At 42.9% G+C, this 19,085-nt stretch overlaps 1 protein-coding gene across 2 annotated transcripts in view; it reads right to left on the minus strand.

Annotated features, from left to right (window-relative positions):
* Positions 1-3,600: 3,600 nt before the first annotated feature.
* The window catches only part of Zcchc4 (zinc finger CCHC-type containing 4), a 42,410-nt gene continuing 26,925 nt past the window's right edge, over positions 3,601-19,085 (minus strand). Inside the window, exons 9-13 of one of the 2 annotated variants that reach the window (XM_085691897.2) lie at positions 13,922-14,043; positions 13,608-13,683; positions 11,209-11,260; positions 10,604-10,748; positions 3,601-4,805 (exon numbers count right to left, since the gene is read on the minus strand). In XM_085691897.2, coding sequence (XP_085548023.2) covers positions 4,736-4,805; positions 10,604-10,748; positions 11,209-11,260; positions 13,608-13,683; positions 13,922-14,043 — 465 coding nt within the window. In that variant the 3' untranslated portion in view covers positions 3,601-4,735. The other variant, XM_087909040.1, reaches the window with a different exon arrangement.

Below are 19,085 nucleotides of genomic sequence, written 5' to 3' on the forward strand. Positions count from 1 at the left end.
AAACCCTTTGCTCCCCAAGTTGCTTTTGGCCATGGTCTTTATCATAGCAATAGAAAGCAAATTACATTATTAGTTGTGGGAGCTGGATATTCCTAATTGTATGGCAGTCAGAATTCTGGGTGACCTAGCAAGGCACAATTTGTACCTTCCACACAGCAGGTGGTTGCTTAGCCTTTGATAGTGGTTTTGAGACAACCTGACACCAAGAGGTGTTAATTCAGTCTATGTGACAGAGCAGCCACAGTTGCAGAGGTGACCTAAGTCATTCTCCTCCGCTACCCAGGAAACAGAATGCTAATGAGCTTCCCCCTCAGTTTACCTCTTGATATAAAAGCTGTTTGGGTAATAAATGCAGGTGATCTTCAGGATTTGAATGAACCCTGAGACTCCCTTCTGATATTGCTGAATGAACTGTGCCTCAATTATTTCCATGCCTCCACTCTGGTTCGAGAAATGGTTTATGTCTGGTCTGGACCCCGACAACTACTCATTTAAAATTCCCCTTTAAAAGCTTAGAGATCCTCTACTGCTGTCTCAAGCATGTGCTTTAATGTTCAGATATTCAAATTTCTAGTGATAACTGACCCCATTCTCAATTCACAGCCTACTTCCCAGAGATACATATGACATTTTCTGATTAGTTTATTCTGAGAACACCAGTTATGCCCCTAAAATTAGCATTCACTGATTATAAGAACAGATTTATTAAACCATTTTTTTTAATTTTCCAAGAAAGTAACTTTTAAAAAATTGTATGTGTGTGTCCATGTGTCCGTGTCCATGTATGTGTGTGTCCGTGTGTGTGTGTGTGCAGGGCTGTTTGCAGGAGCCAGAGGAGAATGTTGGCTCCCCTGGATCTGGCCTTATAGGCAGTTGTGACTGCCTGATGCGGCGCTGGGAACCGAACTCAGGTCGACTGGACAAACATCAGGGGTACTCTTAAGTACTGAAGTCATGCCAGCCCTGAAAGCAACTTTTGGAAGCTTGTTTTCAGTTTTGCAGTTCTGGGGGTTAAACCCAGGCATCACTCATGCCAGGCAAACACTCTACCCCTAACCAAGCCGTATCCCTGCCCCTTATTTTATTGCTTTTACCTTGAGGCAGGGTCTGGCTAGGTTGCCCAAGTTGTTCTTGAACTTCTGATCCTACCCTCTCAGACAGCTGGGACTATAGGCCTGTATCACCATGCCACAGAGCTTTAAAAGGTGCATTGCTCCTGACTATTACCACGAAGGCTCAGGTTCCTTAATTCTCAGATGTAATTTTTCTACATTTCAATATTTCCAAAATCAGAAAAGCTAAAAACTAGTAGGTGCAATTAATGAAGCCCTGTTTCTTTCCCCCAGGGAAATCTATAATAAAATCAGTACTGAATTCTTGGTGTTGAATAGGCTAGGGCTAAACACAGGTTCCAGTGGTCTTCCTTCTTCAGCCTCTAGGGCAGCCAGATTGGAGGTATATTCCATAGCCCCTAGTTGAATGATGTAATTTATAACTTATTTTATCTTAAAATTAAGAAATATGGAGATGAAAATGACCACTGGCCATCAAGATCCAACTCTTCAGTGATCCCTCAAGTGTGGCTGAGTTTTGGAGAATTCCATAGATTTGACCATGGTGTGGTAGACAGAATAAAGTCTGGCAATGTCCCTCCCCAGAATGGAAACAGAGAGATGAACTCAGCAATCTCCAGGTCACGTCTCAGCTGCGTCCCTCCCATCATCACAGCCATCTGCGTAACACATGACAGAATGGAACGGAGGGGTGGGGAGGGGTGAGGGTGTGAAGCCCAAGACCACAACACTTCCCCAGCAAACATACGCACACACACATAAAAAAAACACACACGAGGGTACACATGAGCCTGGGTTTCACCAAAGGAAACTAAACACAAGAGAATACAAAACGCAAGGGGTCAGTGAAAAGTTCCTTGAAGTTTATTAAGTCTCAGAGCTTAACTAACCTAAAACAAACAAATCTTTTTTTTTATGTATGTGTACATGCATGTGGGGAACGTATACTACAGATATGTGTGGAAGTCAGTTCTCTCCCTCCACTGTGGTTTGAATCAGTGTCTCTCTTATTTCTGCTACTGCACTGGTACCATAAGCTAGCTCACCCAGAGCTAGCTTCATTCTAGCCATTCATCTGGCTCTGCCTCCCATGTTGCTATAGGAGTACTGGGTTATACATCCGGCTTTTCCATGGGTTCCAGGGATGGAACTCAGATCAGAAGGCTTGCCTACCAAGCACTTTCAACCACTGAACCGCCGACTTGTCTTTTGATGTCATCCGATGTTTACCACTATGCAGCACGAATACTAATTGGTATTAATAATAAAAACTCCGAGTCAGATATACGGGTTAATGCTGGAGATCAAAGAAGCAGAGCGGCACCCACTAAAGTTCTTTTACCTCTACCAGTGCTCAGACGGAAGGGGAGATCCTTTCTTCAGACTGCATCTGTTTCCACCAAACCTCAGACTTGTCCTGCCTTATGTTCTCCACCCAGCCCCATCACTCCTGTCTCTACTTCCCTAGTGCTGGGATTAAAGGCATGTGATTCCAAGTGCTGGGACCACCTTTGTGTGAGCTCTCTTTTAGACAGATTCAATCCTGCGCAGTCCAGGGTAGCCTTGAACTAACAGAGATCCCTCTGCCTCTGTCTCCTGGGATTAAAGGTGTGTGGCCCCACTGCCTGGCCTCTACGGCTAGCTCTGCACTCTGACCTTCAGGTAGGCTTCATTTGTTAAATCACTACACACTATCCCTTTGATGTGCCCCCGGATTAAACATCTCACAGACACATCCACCAGTCCTGAATACAGGGAGTGGGTACAGTACTCAGGGTTCCAGCTAACACCAAGCCACGAGCGTTCACTAAGAGCTCCAGAGCAGCTGTTTGGAAACAAGAGAAAAGTCATTATGCAAATTAATCCATTTACAACCAATCAGTCTTAAATAGAAACAGCCAGGTACCTAGCAGAGAAACGGAGCAATGAATTGCTTGTTCTAGGAGACAGAACCACGCTCTTCAGTGCTAGCTAGGCACCTGGGCCAAAAGACAACCATCCGGCCTCTGTGGTCACAGTTTGCTCACGACCGAAAATCGAGAGCTGGGCATATGTGTCTTGGTCACAAACCAAATGAGACATGTATGAGATGCTCCCAGTGTCACACTGAAGACACAGAGACTTCTAGAGGGGGATCTGATCAAGGCCGCATAGTCAGGAAGTGCTCCTCAGTGGGCATGAGGGGTTCGTCACTGTCCTGCCTTCTGGACCAACTGCTCTCACAGAGATAAACTATAGTGCGGGTGAGGACACTGAAATGACAGGGCGGTCACAGTCCTAAGCATCTGTCCATCACCTGAGCGACCCACACCATGAGACACTGCAGCTGCTGAGACGGGCAAAGGCATGTGTCACCACACCTGATGATGTCAGGTCAATCCCTAGGATCCACACGGTGGAGAGTACAGGCTCTCACAAGTTATCCTGACTCACACATGAGCGCTGCGGCACACACGGTACACATGGGCACACATACAACACATCAATTGGTAAATGCAAATACTAATAATAAAGATAACTGGGAAAGTACTGAAAAATAAAGATTTAATAATAAAACAACAATTACAATCTTTTTATCTTTAAAGGACTTTAACAATAATTTACCCCATCATATTCTGATCTAATCTTTAAATAATTATGTATCATATGTTTGTTGAGTCTGGGCATGTCCAACCTTTTGACATTACAGCATGACATCATCTACAAAGTTCCCAGTCAAGGACTGTGTGATGATAAAAAAGTCACACAAAGTCTTATAATATTTAAATGTGTTTATGATTCTGTGTTGGGCCAGATTCATAGCTATCCTGGGACACACGTGGGCCATGGGCTGGATGTGCTTAATGTCTTGCTTGGTCATTTTACAAAAATAGTTTCATATCTAAATAAAAACAAAAGCCTGACATAATGTCGCGTCCGTCTTATCAGCAATGAAGACGCAACACCGGACTCTTCTTAACTGCGGTTTATTCAGGCCCTTAAAATAATCTTCTCATCCTTTCGCTACCTCTCGCAACCTCTCGCTCCTTCTCAACCTCTTCAGCCCGCAGCTTAAATAACCTCTGGGTAGCCAACCCCAGCAAGCCACGTGGGAAACGCAGATAGGTCCAGAACCGCGGAAGCAAGCCAGATCTTAGCGTTAGCCATATATGGAGTTGTTACACATCTGAGAGCATTCACCGTTGGAAAGGTGGAAGGTGGGAATCAGCACCACCTGTAAGGCGTGGCATCATGCGGCTCTCTACAACATAAGGAAAACTATGAATTTTCATTTGCATTAATATCTGGTATTATATGTAAACATATGCTGTATGCCCATTTTTCAGAAAAAAAAAAAGCCAAAACAAAGACTGGTGGGATTTAAAGAGTGGAAAAAGCATGGAGCCAGGACCAGGGAACCTGCTGAGGGTAGAAAGCTCCCAGGTCTGCAGAGGCTGCTGAAGGGGCTCGAAGCCCACAAATGCCACCTGCCTATTCCTGAGCTCAGGAAGGTACACGTCTTTGAAAGCAGCTGGATTTAAGTCCACTGTGGCACTTGGAGAAAATGGCATGAAAGGTTGGACTATAAATCTTCCTTATTCTCAAGTCACTGGACATTTAAGAGCAGGGATATTGATGGGCCTGCTCCCTCCTCTTCTTTCTTCTTCGAGCAGATGTGTGATTCATGGATTGTCCTTTAGTGGCTCCGTTTTTATCGTATTACTTTTTCTTTGCTTCTGCTTTCTGACAGTTCTGAAAAGCAAGGTGCTAAATTATTTTATGGAATGAGCACAGTGAATTATGTAATTATATTGGAGTTTAATTAACTGGCTAACCAAATAGGGAAATAGAAGACACAAAAGAATTTACTGTGTAGTAAGCATAAATCCTCGATGTCCTAACCATGACGACAACGAAATAGACAGAGGCCTGATCAAGCAAAATGTTTCCGAAGACATTTCTTTAAAAGATGGTTACTACAGATTTAGAACACGTTAGTCAGGACAGACACGCCACAGAAGGGAGCAGCCACACCAATGGGCTTGTCTCTCTGCTACATTTATACTGCTCAACTCAGCACTTCCATTTCCAAATCCCCGAATTACATTTCTCTCTCTCTCTTAAAAAAAAGGATTAATACATGCAGTAGTCAGCAGGGGCAGAAAACAGCACAACAGGAAAAAAAAATGACCACACTGAAGAGGGCCCATTCCTAAAGCCCCAAAGCTAATCTTCCTCTCCCTCCTAGGTATAAAAATGCCAGCAAGCAACTCAAGGGATGCCCAGCTTTTGTGTCCCAAGCTTCCTGAAAACAAGCCTCTAAATGAACAGGCTGGAACTGCCCCTCTACAACACGCCCCCGCAGACAGAACAGGCCCTCTGCTCTGCTGGTCTCAGAGCCAAGATCCAGACAGCCTGTGGGCAAGATTACTGTGTATTCTCCTCTCTATGCTAGCAGAGCCATTTACTCTGCTGAGGGCTGGGCTGGCACTCACAGCACTGGGCATCACCTGGAAATGGCCTGACTACTCAGCAGCACCAATCTCGAGAGTCAGAAGCCACGACTCTCATAAGATGTAACAAGCCAGGCCCTTCTTGGTCTTCCCAGAGCAACACCTGGGCAAAGGGCTTCATGAACAGTCAGCTGACTAACCCGAGCAGGTCAGACCCGGGCCTTCCTTCTTGTTCCCTCAGTGTAGTGTAGTGTAGTGTGTAGTGTAGTGTATTGTGTAGTGTAGTGTAGTGTAGTGTGTAGTGTAGTGTAGTGTAGTGTAGTGTATAGTGTAGTGTAGTGTAGTGTATAGTGTAGTGTAGTGTAGTGTAGTGTATAGTGTAGTGTAGTGTAGTGTATAGTGTAGTGTAGTGTAGTGTAGTGTATAGTGTAGTGTAGTGTAGTGTATAGTGTAGTGTAGTGTAGTGTATAGTGTAGTGTAGTGTAGTGTATAGTGTAGTGTAGTGTATAGTGTAGTGTAGTGTAGTGTAGTGTATAGTGTAGTGTAGTGTAGTGTATAGTGTAGTGTAGTGTATAGTGTAGTGTAGTGTAGTGTAGTGTATAGTGTAGTGTAGTGTATAGTGTAGTGTAGTGTAGTGTAGTGTATAGTGTAGTGTAGTGTATAGTGTAGTGTAGTGTAGTGTAGTGTGTAGTGTAGTGTATAGTGTAGTGTAGTGTATAGTGTAGTGTAGTGTAGTGTATAGTGTAGTGTAGTGTAGTGTAGTGTATAGTGTAGTGTAGTGTAGTGTATAGTGTAGTGTAGTATAGTGTAGTGTATAGTGTAGTGTAGTGTAGTGTATAGTGTAGTGTAGTGTAGTGTATAGTGTAGTGTAGTGTATAGTGTAGTGTAGTGTAGTGTATAGTGTAGTGTAGTGTAGTGTATAGTGTAGTGTAGTGTATAGTGTAGTGTAGTGTAGTGTATAGTGTAGTGTAGTGTATAGTGTAGTGTAGTGTAGTGTAGTGTAGTGTGTAGTGTAGTGTATAGTGTAGTGTAGTGTATAGTGTAGTGTAGTGTAGTGTATAGTGTAGTGTAGTGTAGTGTATAGTGTAGTGTAGTGTAGTGTATAGTGTAGTGTAGTGTATAGTGTAGTGTAGTGTAGTGTAGTGTATAGTGTAGTGTAGTGTAGTGTATAGTGTAGTGTAGTGTAGTGTATAGTGTAGTGTAGTGTAGTGTATAGTGTAGTGTAGTGTAGTGTAGTGTATAGTGTAGTGTAGTGTAGTGTATAGTGTAGTGTAGTGTAGTGTATAGTGTAGTGTAGTGTAGTGTATAGTGTAGTGTAGTGTAGTGTAGTGTATAGTGTAGTGTAGTGTAGTGTATAGTGTAGTGTAGTGTAGTGTAGTGTATAGTGTAGTGTAGTGTAGTGTATAGTGTAGTGTAGTGTAGTGTAGTGTGTAGTGTAGTGTAGTGTAGTGTATAGTGTAGTGTAGTGTAGTGTATAGTGTAGTGTAGTGTAGTGTATAGTGTAGTGTAGTGTAGTGTATAGTGTAGTGTAGTGTAGTGTATAGTGTAGTGTAGTGTAGTGTATAGTGTAGTGTGTAGTGTAGTGTAGTGTAGTGTAGTGTAGTATAGTATAGTATAGTATTGTATAGTATGTGTCTGCTGTGGGGAATATAAAGATGAGCGAGCGTAGTCTTGAAATTCAGTGCGCTAGGGAACCGAGCAAAGCAGATCTCTCTCCCTTTCCCCTAATTTTTTTCAGGTGAAAAACCTGAGGCTCTGAAATTCCAGAATCATCCAAGGAGAAAGGGCAGGGCCAGTCTGACTCTAGACTGTTTCCATGCTCTCCTGACAGTGACTACTCAGCTAGCAGAGCGCCAGCCCCACAGGTCACCCATACATATCAGCTATGAGCAGGTTTCCTGCCACTCGGCAGAGCTCTGCTTGACTTATAGCGTCGATACTTTGTGCCATGGCCTGAGAATACGCACAAGCAGCCCCCTAAAGCTTCACTTTTTATTGTTTCTTTGCATATTACATAAACCTCTTCTTTCAACCAGTCATTTTCTTAAAGTAGGATACTTTCCTGATAAGTAAGGACTTAGCAAATTTAATGAACTCAAGTATAATCTCTAATAGAAAAATCAATGAACCCATGTGTCTCTATTCAAATTTTAAATTTCTCTTTGGTTCATCTACTCATAAGCAGGATTAAAAATGAACCAGAGTTCCCCAGGGAATAAGCAGAAGGAAAAGAATTTAAAAGCATTCACTTGTAATGTAAATAAACAAAACTTTCAAGAGCTAAGTATGCGAACGCGGGTAAACTGGCTGAGTAAAATTAATCATTTTAGTTTGCCTTAAAATTATCCTGACCTAGCCTTTGTCCTCTAACCGGCAGGATTTATGTAACTGACACAATGAGCTTCCACCACAAGAGGGAGCTAGCACCATTTTAGTTAGTTCATATCCACTGAAAAATTTAACCATAGAAAAATAAAATACAAAAGGCAGCTGTAAAATGCTTAGGACTAAAAAATATTGCATGCCATGGTGTGCTCAAATGTATCTTAAAACAACTGCTATATATAAAGGAAGCGCATTCGTCAGGGCTGGAGAGGTGGCTCTGGTTAAGAGGACTTGATGCTTTTGCAAGAGGACCCAGGTTTGATTCCCAGCACCCATGCAGCAGCTATAGCCATTCATGACTCTAGTTCTAGGGCATCTTCTGGCCTCTGCAGACACCAGGCAGGCACATGGTGCACACACATATGTGCAGGCAAAACAGTTATACAGACAATTTTTTTTAAAAAATTACGTATTTTTGTCAATTTCATTATGCAGGTTTTTTTAGAAGGCAAAGACAGAGTCTAAAAGAGTTCTCTGAGTGAAGAAAACAATACTACCTAAGGACCACCAGGTACATTACACCACAAAGGATTTACTCTTTGAATGTTACTAAACACTCCAACAAACAGACTACTTTCTTTCTTTTCTTTTTTTTTTTTTAAACAGACAGGGTCGTATACATCCCTGGCTGGCCTAGAACTCAAAGATCTGCCTGCCACTACTTCCCTGGTGCTGGGAATTCAAGGTATGCACCACCATGCCAGGCTAAACCAGCTTTTCTCAACAGTAGTAGAGTTTATAATCCATTAGTAAACATCACAAGTCCCAGGCCACTGGACGACACAGCAAAACTGTCTCAAAATCAAAATGCACTCCAAAATGAAGATTCAGTTTTCATATGCATTAATTCAAAGAATTAAAGGCATGTTAACCCTTGACTATACTCAAAATTACACTGTAAATGATACATCCATCCTAGACCAAAGGCAGATAGATGGGTTGTATTTTATTACTGAAGGCTTCTAAGGGTAAAAAAAAACAAGATTTACAAAATTCTTTTTTTTTCTCTCTCTTTTGAGATAGGGTTTCTTTTAACAGCCCTGGCTGTCCTGGAACTCACTCTGTAGACCAGGTTTGCTTCAAACTCATAGAGATCCACCTGTTCCTTCCTCCCAAGTGCTGGGATTAACGGTATGCACCAGCACTGCCTGGTTCATTTAATTAGTTTTTTAAAAGTATTCTTCTACCTTGAACTACTCAGTAGAAATAATTACAAAGTTAAGTTTGTGAAAAGGGCATTCTAAATAGGAATCACAGTTCAACAGACTGGAACTATACGGAAAACGTCCCTCTGGCTATAAACAAATAGACAGAAACAACTATAACATAGTCATAGTAACAAAAACTTCAAATACTTGTCAATTTTTTTGTCTTATCAATATCATCTGGCAAAATTTTTACCATAATCTCAAATTTCACATAATGTTAAATTTAGCTACTTAGTCATCTGCGTGAAGTATGTGACACCAAGGTTCTATTTTGTTTTCTAATTTAAATCACTCAAACAAGAAGACGTGATTCCTATCATCAATTTTAATTTTTTAAAAAAGGTGCATTCAGGGGCTAGGGAGATGGCTCAGAGGTTTAGAACACAGGCTACTCTTCCAGGGGACCCCTGTTCACTGCCCAGCACCCACGTGGAAGCACACAACAGCCTTTATCTCCAGCTTCAGGGGATCTGATGCCCTCTCTGGCCTTCCTGGGCACCAGGCACTCATGTGACACATAGCCATGCATGCAGGCAAATCACTCAAACATAGTTCAAATAAAATATATCTTCTGGTGGGGAGACAATCACTTTGCAATAACCCAGTGGGTATATATACAGCAGCAGTTTTTTTCTAAACATGCTATAATTACTGATTTTTTTTTCTTTTTTCAAGACACGGTTTTCCATGTAACAAACAGCTCAATCTGTCTTGGGACTGGTTCTGTAGACCAGGCTGGCCTCGAACTCATAGAGATCTGCCTGCTCTGCCTCCCGAGTGATGGTATTAAAGGCATGTACCACCACCACCCTGCAACTGGACTAATTTTACTCTGCGTTACCAATGTCAAATGTTGGTGGGAGATGTGAAAACAATCATGGGGGGGGGCGGGGAATAGCATTCAGATATTCATTTAAGTCTTAAGAGGTGACAGAATGTACAGAACTAACTGGCACTGGCATGACTTCAAATACCGTGGCCTGTTTGCTCTGCTCGTTTCAGTTTGGTTAAAGAGATGAAGCTGTAGTGCTCGAGTCCCACATAACCGGTAGCTTCTGCTGTAATACCATCAATTCGGTCCTTCTCTGCTTTGGAAGTCACGCTTCTCTGTTATGGAACGGCTCCATTCCATCCGAGATGCCTTCCTCCTCCTGCCACCAGGTGTCTGCCCTGGTCCTTGCATACAGCCCGACCCGAGTATCATTTCCTTCAGTGAAGTCTGAATTACAATTACAATAAAATTACAACTTCAGCTGGGCGGTGGTGGCGCACACCTTTAATTCCAGCACTCGGGAGGCAGAGGCAGGTGGGTCTCTGTGAATTTGAGGTCAGCCTGGTCTACAAGAGCTAGTTCCAGGACAGTTCCCAAAGCTACAGAGAAACCCTGTCTTGAAAAATTAAAACAAACAAACAAACAAAACACAACAACAACATAGCTCCTGGAAAGCTGATGCCAGCAATCTTTGGGGGTTTTTTCTCTAGAAAGTAAAAGAACCCAACTAACTTCTTAGCTCTCTTCAAGGTGCCGATGTTGGGACAGCTGCTGCGTTTGTGATCCAAAGCCCCACAGATAAAGCAGCCATCTCTAGGGCCCGCACAGGAATGCTCGGGGAGCGCACAGCGGCGGCAGGTGCTACAATGGACCCAGGCTGTAAGAGAAAAACTGAGTTTCAGAAGGGGTTCATTAACATGATTTTTCATTTCATTAACTTCTGAGGTAGGCTACAGGAATAATGTTTACTTCAAATACTGTAGCTGGTGGGCTTAGCTCATTTTAATTTGGCGAAAGAGAGCAAGGTGAAGTGTTTGAATCCCACATAAACCAGTAACTTCTGTTATAAAGCAAACAAATTCATCATGTGTTGAATACACATACAATACATCATGAGCTGACAGCAGCTGCCACACACAGTAGAGGCTGGCTCAGAGGCACAGTGCCCAATGGAGTCAGATGCCACACTGACAGAGGCGAGCAGTCAGCTTTCCCCGTGAAAGACATGTGTCCACGTAATTACAAAAGTCAATGTCGGTCTCCTTTTATGAATATAATAAAAATTCTATTTACATGAACAGAACTGAGAATGTTTTCCTGGGATCGCAGACACTTACAAGGCTTTACACACTTTCTGCAGAGAAAGCAATGGCTCCACTTCCTGCCATCCTACAAAAACAAATTTTAAAACGTTCAATTTGTGATAAAAGCCAAGTTCCACAATTAAAAATTAAAATGTCTTATTAAAATATGTGTAAATTATTCATTCCCTATTTCTCCCTTTCCTGGGCTTCACAATTAAACACTCTGATTCTAATTTATGCATTTCTCCACTTAACTCAAAGGCCTCCTTGATGGGCCTCAATTTCCTTAACTATGAAGCTAGATTTATCCAAATGATCTTGAAAATCCACTCTGCTTCAAGCCATCCAATCTTCACAAGGAAGGACGCAAATGAAAATTTCAAGAGAATTAATGATTCCATAATTTTATGTTCTCTATACTACATAGCCCTTAATGAAATTCATATTTGAGAGCTTCATGTAATTTAGCGAGATAGATTACAGGTTACTACTTGAGTTGTTTTTTTAAAAAGTGAAATAAAACATGCCTAGAAAAGTACATTCAATACATATGTGCACTTTTTGAATATTAAAGTAACTACCTATCAAGATTTGGGGCCTCTTGAGCCCCGACAACCTCCCGGCATGGCTTCTCACCACAGCACCCCTCCTTCCCACTGGATAGACCTGCTCTGAGTTTTGTGACCCTCATTTCCCTAGCCACCCATTTGCATATTTCTAAAAAGTTTTTTCTCCCTCAATTTTAAACTTTATACAACCTGGGCACAATACAAACCATTTCTAAATTAATTGAAAATAGTTGTATGAACCTAACCTTTTCTTTGGAAAATGATTTGTGCTGTTTAGAAAAGTTAAGCTTCATATGTTCTTTCTGGGTAAACTGAGTGAAGATGAGCACAGTGGCTGAGAGGTCATCCTCCTGTCTCCTTAAAAATAAGCAGGAAGCTTGGTCATTATTGCTCCAAGTAGGAAGCAAGCAAGATGTCCTTTGGTAGGTGAATGGTTACAAACTGTGACACACCCAGACAACGGCAAGTCGTTAACAAGAATGAGCCATTTAGTCACGGAAATACAGACAGGCGCTTCAGATGCCATTTCAGGTGAGAAGCCAGTCTGAGAATCAGTGCGCATGCTGTGTGACTCCAACATTATGACTTTCTGGAAAAGGTAAAACTCTATAGAGACAGTAAGATCAGTTGCCCCGGGTTAGGAAGGGAAGGGTGACCAAGCATTGCACAGAAGACTTTTAGGGGACAGAGTGAAGTCACTCTGGATGACCCCACAGTGGCAGAAGCCAGCCATTATATACATTCATCCACTCAAAAGAACGCACAGCACCAAAAGTGAACCTAAAGTAAAACATGGACTCAGGGGTGAAAAATGAGTGGGTTCATCAACCGCCACCCGAGGTATACTCCAGTCCCAGACACTGATGAAAGAGGGCTGTGCAGGGAATAGGAAGGATTTACGCATCTCAGTACCTTCTGTTTCACTGCAGCAAATCTAAAGCGCTTTCAAAAACAAAGGCTCTGGAGAAAAACACAAGAACTAAGCCCATAAACAGGAGACAGGTCTCTTGTTGTGCGGTAGCTGTAAAAAAGCAGAGAGTAACCACCCCTACTTCCCGGGGGCTATTTGAGGACTACAGTGTTAACCCTGCAAAGCTCTCGGGAACAAGCCTAGTACATAAAAAGTGCATAGTACATGTTACTAATCATGACTTCATCAGAGCGGCAATGCTATCTAATGGTCCAATGCCTGATTTGAAACATCGTAATTTTACCCTTAACAGACATATAAATTCAGCACTTAGTGCCTTATTTGAAACACTCTTGGTAAGTACCATATGAAAATGATTGAAATAGCTATTTACAATGATGAAAGAAATTAAGTACCTTAAAAAGCCTGCTTTAGGGCTGGAGAGATGGCTAAGTGGTAAAGGCATCACCAAGCCTGATGACCTGAAATTGATTCACAGAACTCACATGGTAGAAGGAGAAAACTGCCTCCCCGAGTAGTCCTCTGAGCTCCACATGTGCCTACACATATACACCTTCCACACACAAGGTATTTTTAAGCCTACTGAATTTTTAATTAGAAATAAGGTACTACTATATTAAGATATAAGAGGTGATAAACATGTAAATTCAAGTAGTAACAAAACACTTTTCTCTCCAGACAGGGTTTCTCTGTATTTTTAACTCTATCTAAAAGGCTCCATAAGAAAGTCTGCTTTGCTGTCCTGGAACTCACTCTGTAGATTAGGCAGGCCTTAAACTCACAGAGATCTGCCTGCCTCTGCCTCCCAAGTGCTGGGATCAAAGGTGTGTGCCACCATCACCAGGCAACAAAACATTTTAAGAGTAATAAAATTATCAAACTAACATATAACAAACACTCACATAAAAATATTTCACATAAGAGAACTATACCTTGGATGTGCAGGAATTACAGTGCACACAGTGCTGATTCTCAAGAGAAACATATCTCTGACAGAGGGAGCAAAATCTAAAGAGAGAAACAAAAAAAGGAGCTGCATGGATTCATTGAGATTCACAGAGCAGACAAAAGTGAACAAGGTTCTTGTTCCAAAAATTGGAGGTAATCAGAATTCAATTCTATGTGAAATTCTGGACCAAATCTAAGAGCAATACAAGAACCAACTGATTCAATATTGAAAGCATTTTACTGTTAGGTACACAGAATTGCATTTTCAGATGACCTGTGAAGTTCAAAGTGGTCTCACCTGTACCCTTCTTCTGCAGGAAGGGTTATTTTGTTAGGTGGAATGTTGGTGAAAATCCGCACAGGAGACTGTTTTCGACCTGTCTTTCCATGTTTGTAAAGTGTGTGATTATCATAGTCTACCTAAGAAAGTAAACAGAAAATTCACTCAATGAGCCAACATTCTCTAAGACCCTTTAACCAATAAACATCTGATGCCAAGATACAGTCTGAAGCAAGCAGCAAATAAGAAACTCCTAAAAGTACTCACCACCAACCTCGAGAGGCCTCCATGGCAGGGGCATCTCATTACAACAAGGGTAAGATGTGCTGCAACACACTCATGTTGGTGGGCCAGGGAAATGACTCTAACTCTATCTAAAAGGCTCCATAAGAAAGTCTGGTTTGTAATTAAGAACTTTATTTCTGATGCTAAAAACAAGGCCTTCATTTGAAGATGCCAGTGTCACTGAGATGTTCCGCTTCCTTGGAGAAACGTTTGTCATTTACCAAGTCAAAGCGCGTCCTCAGTCTGGCCTTCCACCCATGACTTGTCGTTTACTTTGCAATGGACAGAGGTTAGGTGTCAGACGAGGGCTGTGACTCGTTAGATGACCTTAGACAACCTTGTGAATGTTTTTAAACTGTAAAAGGGGTCACGGATCCTGACGCTAAGAGCTGCTGTGAGGGTCGACACTTAGCCCAGAGTCTGGTATAAGGCAGAAGATGAGGTGAGTGCACTTGTGCTTCTGCTCCACACCAACAGTGACCTTCTCTAACGTCGGAACTTGGCATTTCAGCTGATTATCTGGACAGGCCAAAAAGCATTGTTTTATACTCAAAATTCCCTGTCCTCCTTCAGCCTATTACCCACACACATTCTCAGGGTGGCTTTTGGTCTGCTGTAAATCCACGTAGCTACTAAATCTGTTTTTTTTTTTGTTTTTTTGTATTTTGTTTTAAGCTCAGTAATACTCAAAGTGTTTGAGCGACATCAACGTTACCCAGGTACCGTCAGAAGTGCAAATGTTTACTCAACCTAGCACCAACTGCATCAGAAACTTTGGGAGTGGGGCCCAGCAGCTGGTTTTAGCAAGCCCGCCCGGCACACTCAAGTTTGAGAAGCACTGGTTTAGATCACCCCCAAGAACGCCAGGAGATGGTTATGAGCTCAGGACAGCTGGATCCTAACTCCCATATGATGTGTAACGAACTGTTTTGATTAGAAACAGGATACCATGATAAAAGATTGTTTATAAATAAACAAACAAACAATAAAAAAGAAACAAGGGTACACACAGGAAGCTGGAACAGACCAGGCTTGCAAGCTACCTATTTAATAAATGAAGCCCAAACGTGGAGGGAAACCATGACAGAGAAATAGGTGTTTTTTAAAAGTAATTTTTAAAATGTACTCTTAGATTATTCATACATGTATACAATAAATCTTGATCACAGCCTATTCAAAGGGAAATTCTCTTTTCATTCCCTCTGACCCCATCACAATGCTCCCTCCTCCCACTTTCATGTCCTTTAAATACATAGACCCTCTGAGTCCAATTGGAGCTACCTGCATGTCTGCATGTACACAGGTCTGAGGTCATCATTCAACATGGACAATCTACCAGCAACTACACCCTGGAAGGAAAATGACTCCCAGTCTTCCAGCAGTCATCGGTGGCCACTAGCTCCTTGGCTAGGGAGAAGCCGCCCTCCCACCACGGTAGGATGCTGACAGGTCTTGTACTCATCATGACTGCTGTGGGTCATGAGTGCTCTGGTCAGGCCATGTCCAGAAAAACACTTCCCAGCACTGCTCCCAGCCTCAGACGCTGCACTCTTTTTACTCCTTCCATGGTGTTTCCTGAGCAGGTCAGGAATGTTAATAATGTGCACATCCCACTTCAGGGAACCCAGGGGGAGCTGGAGAAGGAAAGCGCAGCAGTGGTTACGGCCAAATACATCATGTGAGAGCACGTCAGGACCCATCCCAGGCGCATGAACTGGGTTGGGAGGAGTGGCTGGGTCCTGCCTCAAGTTGGTATCCCAGACCTTGTTGACTCCCCAAGGCAGGCTTTACCCCCTCTCAAGAGTGGATGGGGGATGGGAAGGGGAGAGATGGGGGGGGCGGAAGAAGGGGAGGGAGGAGGAACTGAGGTAGGTATATAAGATGAAAAGTAAATTTTTTAAATAAAAAATATGAAAATAAAGAGATTCTCAAAAGAATACATTTTAAAAATTACATATAAAGTTCCATTTAGAGAGAAGTGCCTCAGAGGTCCCGTGGATCTAAGTCTTGCTTCAACAGTATTTGGATGGAACAGAGCCTAGGACTCCCTCTTTGCTGGCTTTCAGCTGCCTTTCAGTCTTTCCACTTGCTTGAGGACCATCTCCTCGCCGCCTGCAGCTCCCAGGACCAGCCAGTCGTCTCTGTGGTTAGTCACGACCTAACCTACGGATCAGTCACGCCTCCCAGATTCATCAGAATTACTCCACCAAAGTGGAGGCTGCCGTGAACCGCCTGGTCAACTTGTACCCATGGGCCCCCTACACCTATCTCTCTCTGGGCTACTATTTTGATCAGGGTGACACGGGTCTGGAGGGTGTAGGCCACTCCTTCCACTGGCCGAGGAGAAGGGTGAGGGCACCAATTCAAGGTGCAGAATAATCGCGGGGTGCACTTCTCCGGGGTGTGCAGCAGCCATCTCAAGACGGGTGGGATAAAACTCAGGAGGCCACAGAAGCTGCCTTGGCCCTGGAGAAGAACCCGAATCAGGCTCTTGAACCTGTGTTTCCTGGATCCTGCCTGCACAGACCCTCACCTCTGTGACCTGTTGGAAAACCACTTCCTGGAGGAGGAGATAAAACTCATCAAGAAGATGAGACACCACCTGACCAAGCTCCGCAGGCTGGCTGGGCTACAGCCAATGCAGACAGCAATGCCCCAGCCATCTCTGGGCACAGTGTCTCTTGGAGCGGCTCACTCTCAAGGACTAGGAGGCCTTGCCTTCCAAGGGGCTCCCTTCTCTACTCTGCACCACCAGACTGAGGACCTCCATTGGAACCTTTCAAGCCACTTTCAGTTACAAAGGCAGCTTTGTAACTGGCCTGGAGTTCCCACTCCCAAAGTCATGGACCAAGTAAAATGAAGTTTTTTGAAATACCAAAAGAAAAAAAGTTCCATTTAGGGCTGAATATTTGGTCTCCACACTTCAACCAACTGTTAAGGGCCAGGCTTTTAATGGTTAGACCACTTGCCTCTCTCCACAGCTCAGGTTTAACTTAGTGTTACCAGATTTACAAGTAAATGCACTCCCTAAGGCTCACTAACAAGCGCCAGCAGTGAGCAGAAGCTAAGTAGATAAGCTGAGGGGAGGGCAAGGGTCAGGTGAAAAGCCCCCATGGTTTCTGACTGGCTGCCAGCAGGGGCATCCTCAGTCATGCCTTACGGTCCATGAAGGTTGGCTGGAGACCTCTACTTATGCGCAGCATCCCAACAAGGGGAGACTGAGTTAGACATCATTTGCAGCCCTATGCTAAGTTCCCACATTTTAAGAGAGACATTGATAAAACCGGCTCATTTCTACTGAAAATAATAGCAATGAATAGGATTTATAGTTTAACAAATTGGGGATGTTTGTTCAGAAAAGACAGGGAGGGACTGACAGCTAGTTCATAACTGAAGGGTATCATATGGAATAGAAATTAGACTTATCCTTTATTGCCTCGGAGAATAGAACCAGGAGCAATGGTTAGAAGTTAATGGGGAGCATATTTTATCTCAATATGAGAAAATTCTCTAACGATTAGAGCTATTAAATAAATTGAGTTGCCTTGTAAGGCTTGGGACTCTGCGCCCCGAGAGCACCCGAGTGAAGCCAGAGGAGTGTCTGTCATGAATTTGGCAGAGAGGATTATTACACGGGGAAGTCAGCCCAGGTAACCTCTACGTTTCTTCCCAACTTCCAAAATCCTTTGAATATATGTTACCTATTAGAGGCAAGACACGAAAATAGATTGTACGTAAGAAACCAGCCTAAAACAGTAGCTGAGGTAGTTTTCTTTAAAAGGGATCTAAATTGATAATGTTTCCCCAGTGCACTCCTGTGTGAACTTGAATACATGTGGCACCTTATTAAATTCAACAAAAGATATTTTGCCTGTAAACTTACGAGTGTCGTAAGAAAAACCATTCTTCCCAAGAGAATCTTATGAAAATTTTCAAACGCTGGAGAGTTATAGCGTGGGAGACGTCTACTGTGCGGGACGCTCTGTGCACTACGACAGCAGATGGAGGGGGCAGTTTCTTTATGGTTTCCCAAGGAGCCGGAGAATGCATGTGTCAGGAAGGTGGCTGATTGCTCGATTTTGCATAACCTAATTGAGATTATTATTATTTTTAAATGCGGGTTTGTTGTGCTAATTAACTATAAACATATGGTATGTAAAACGCATGCTGCTAGAGTAAATTAATGTACCTCTAACATACATCCATATTTCATAGCTTCATCCACACAAATAAACCTCCCGTGGAAGTGCTGTAAAGCAAACACAATTTTGCAAATTGCCTATCGCTAGTGCTCGAGCTGATCCACCATGTTCCCATCATTATCCCTGACATCTCCCTCACAATGATGATGAGAGGCATTTTCAAAGGGAAAATTTCTCCCACAGAACTGATTAATGTGATGAAGTACTGTATAGAAATGAGGGAAAGCACAAAAATCTCTGCAATTCCCAACTTTTAATTTGAGCCATACGCAAATATCTCCCGCAATATGAGACTGATACTAGTTACATGGAACACTGAGGCCTTAGAGCAATAATGTTGTACCTACTGTGTTCCAGGCAGTATGCCAGGTCACCCTAGCACTTGTACAACCTGAGGACTATGCTCTGTCGTTTCACTAAGGTCTCGAGATCATGCCTCAGCTCCTCCACGGTCAGCCTTGTAGTCATAACCTCACATCCTTGGAACCCTGACTTAAAATTCCCACATAGACCTCATCCTGCTTTTTACTCAATATCTTCTAAGTCTTTATTATACACGAATTTCAAGAATGTAATTGCCTTTGTTTTCCTCTTTTTTTTTTTTGAAACAGGGTCTCACTATGTAGTTCTGGCTGTCCTGGAACTCACTCTGTAGACCAGGTTGGCCTGGAACTCAGAGATCTGCCTGCCTCTGC

The sequence above is a fragment of the Myodes glareolus genome, chromosome 8 (genome assembly GCF_982192425.1).
Source record: "Myodes glareolus chromosome 8, mMyoGla1.1, whole genome shotgun sequence".
Lineage (NCBI taxonomy): Eukaryota > Metazoa > Chordata > Mammalia > Rodentia > Cricetidae > Myodes > Myodes glareolus.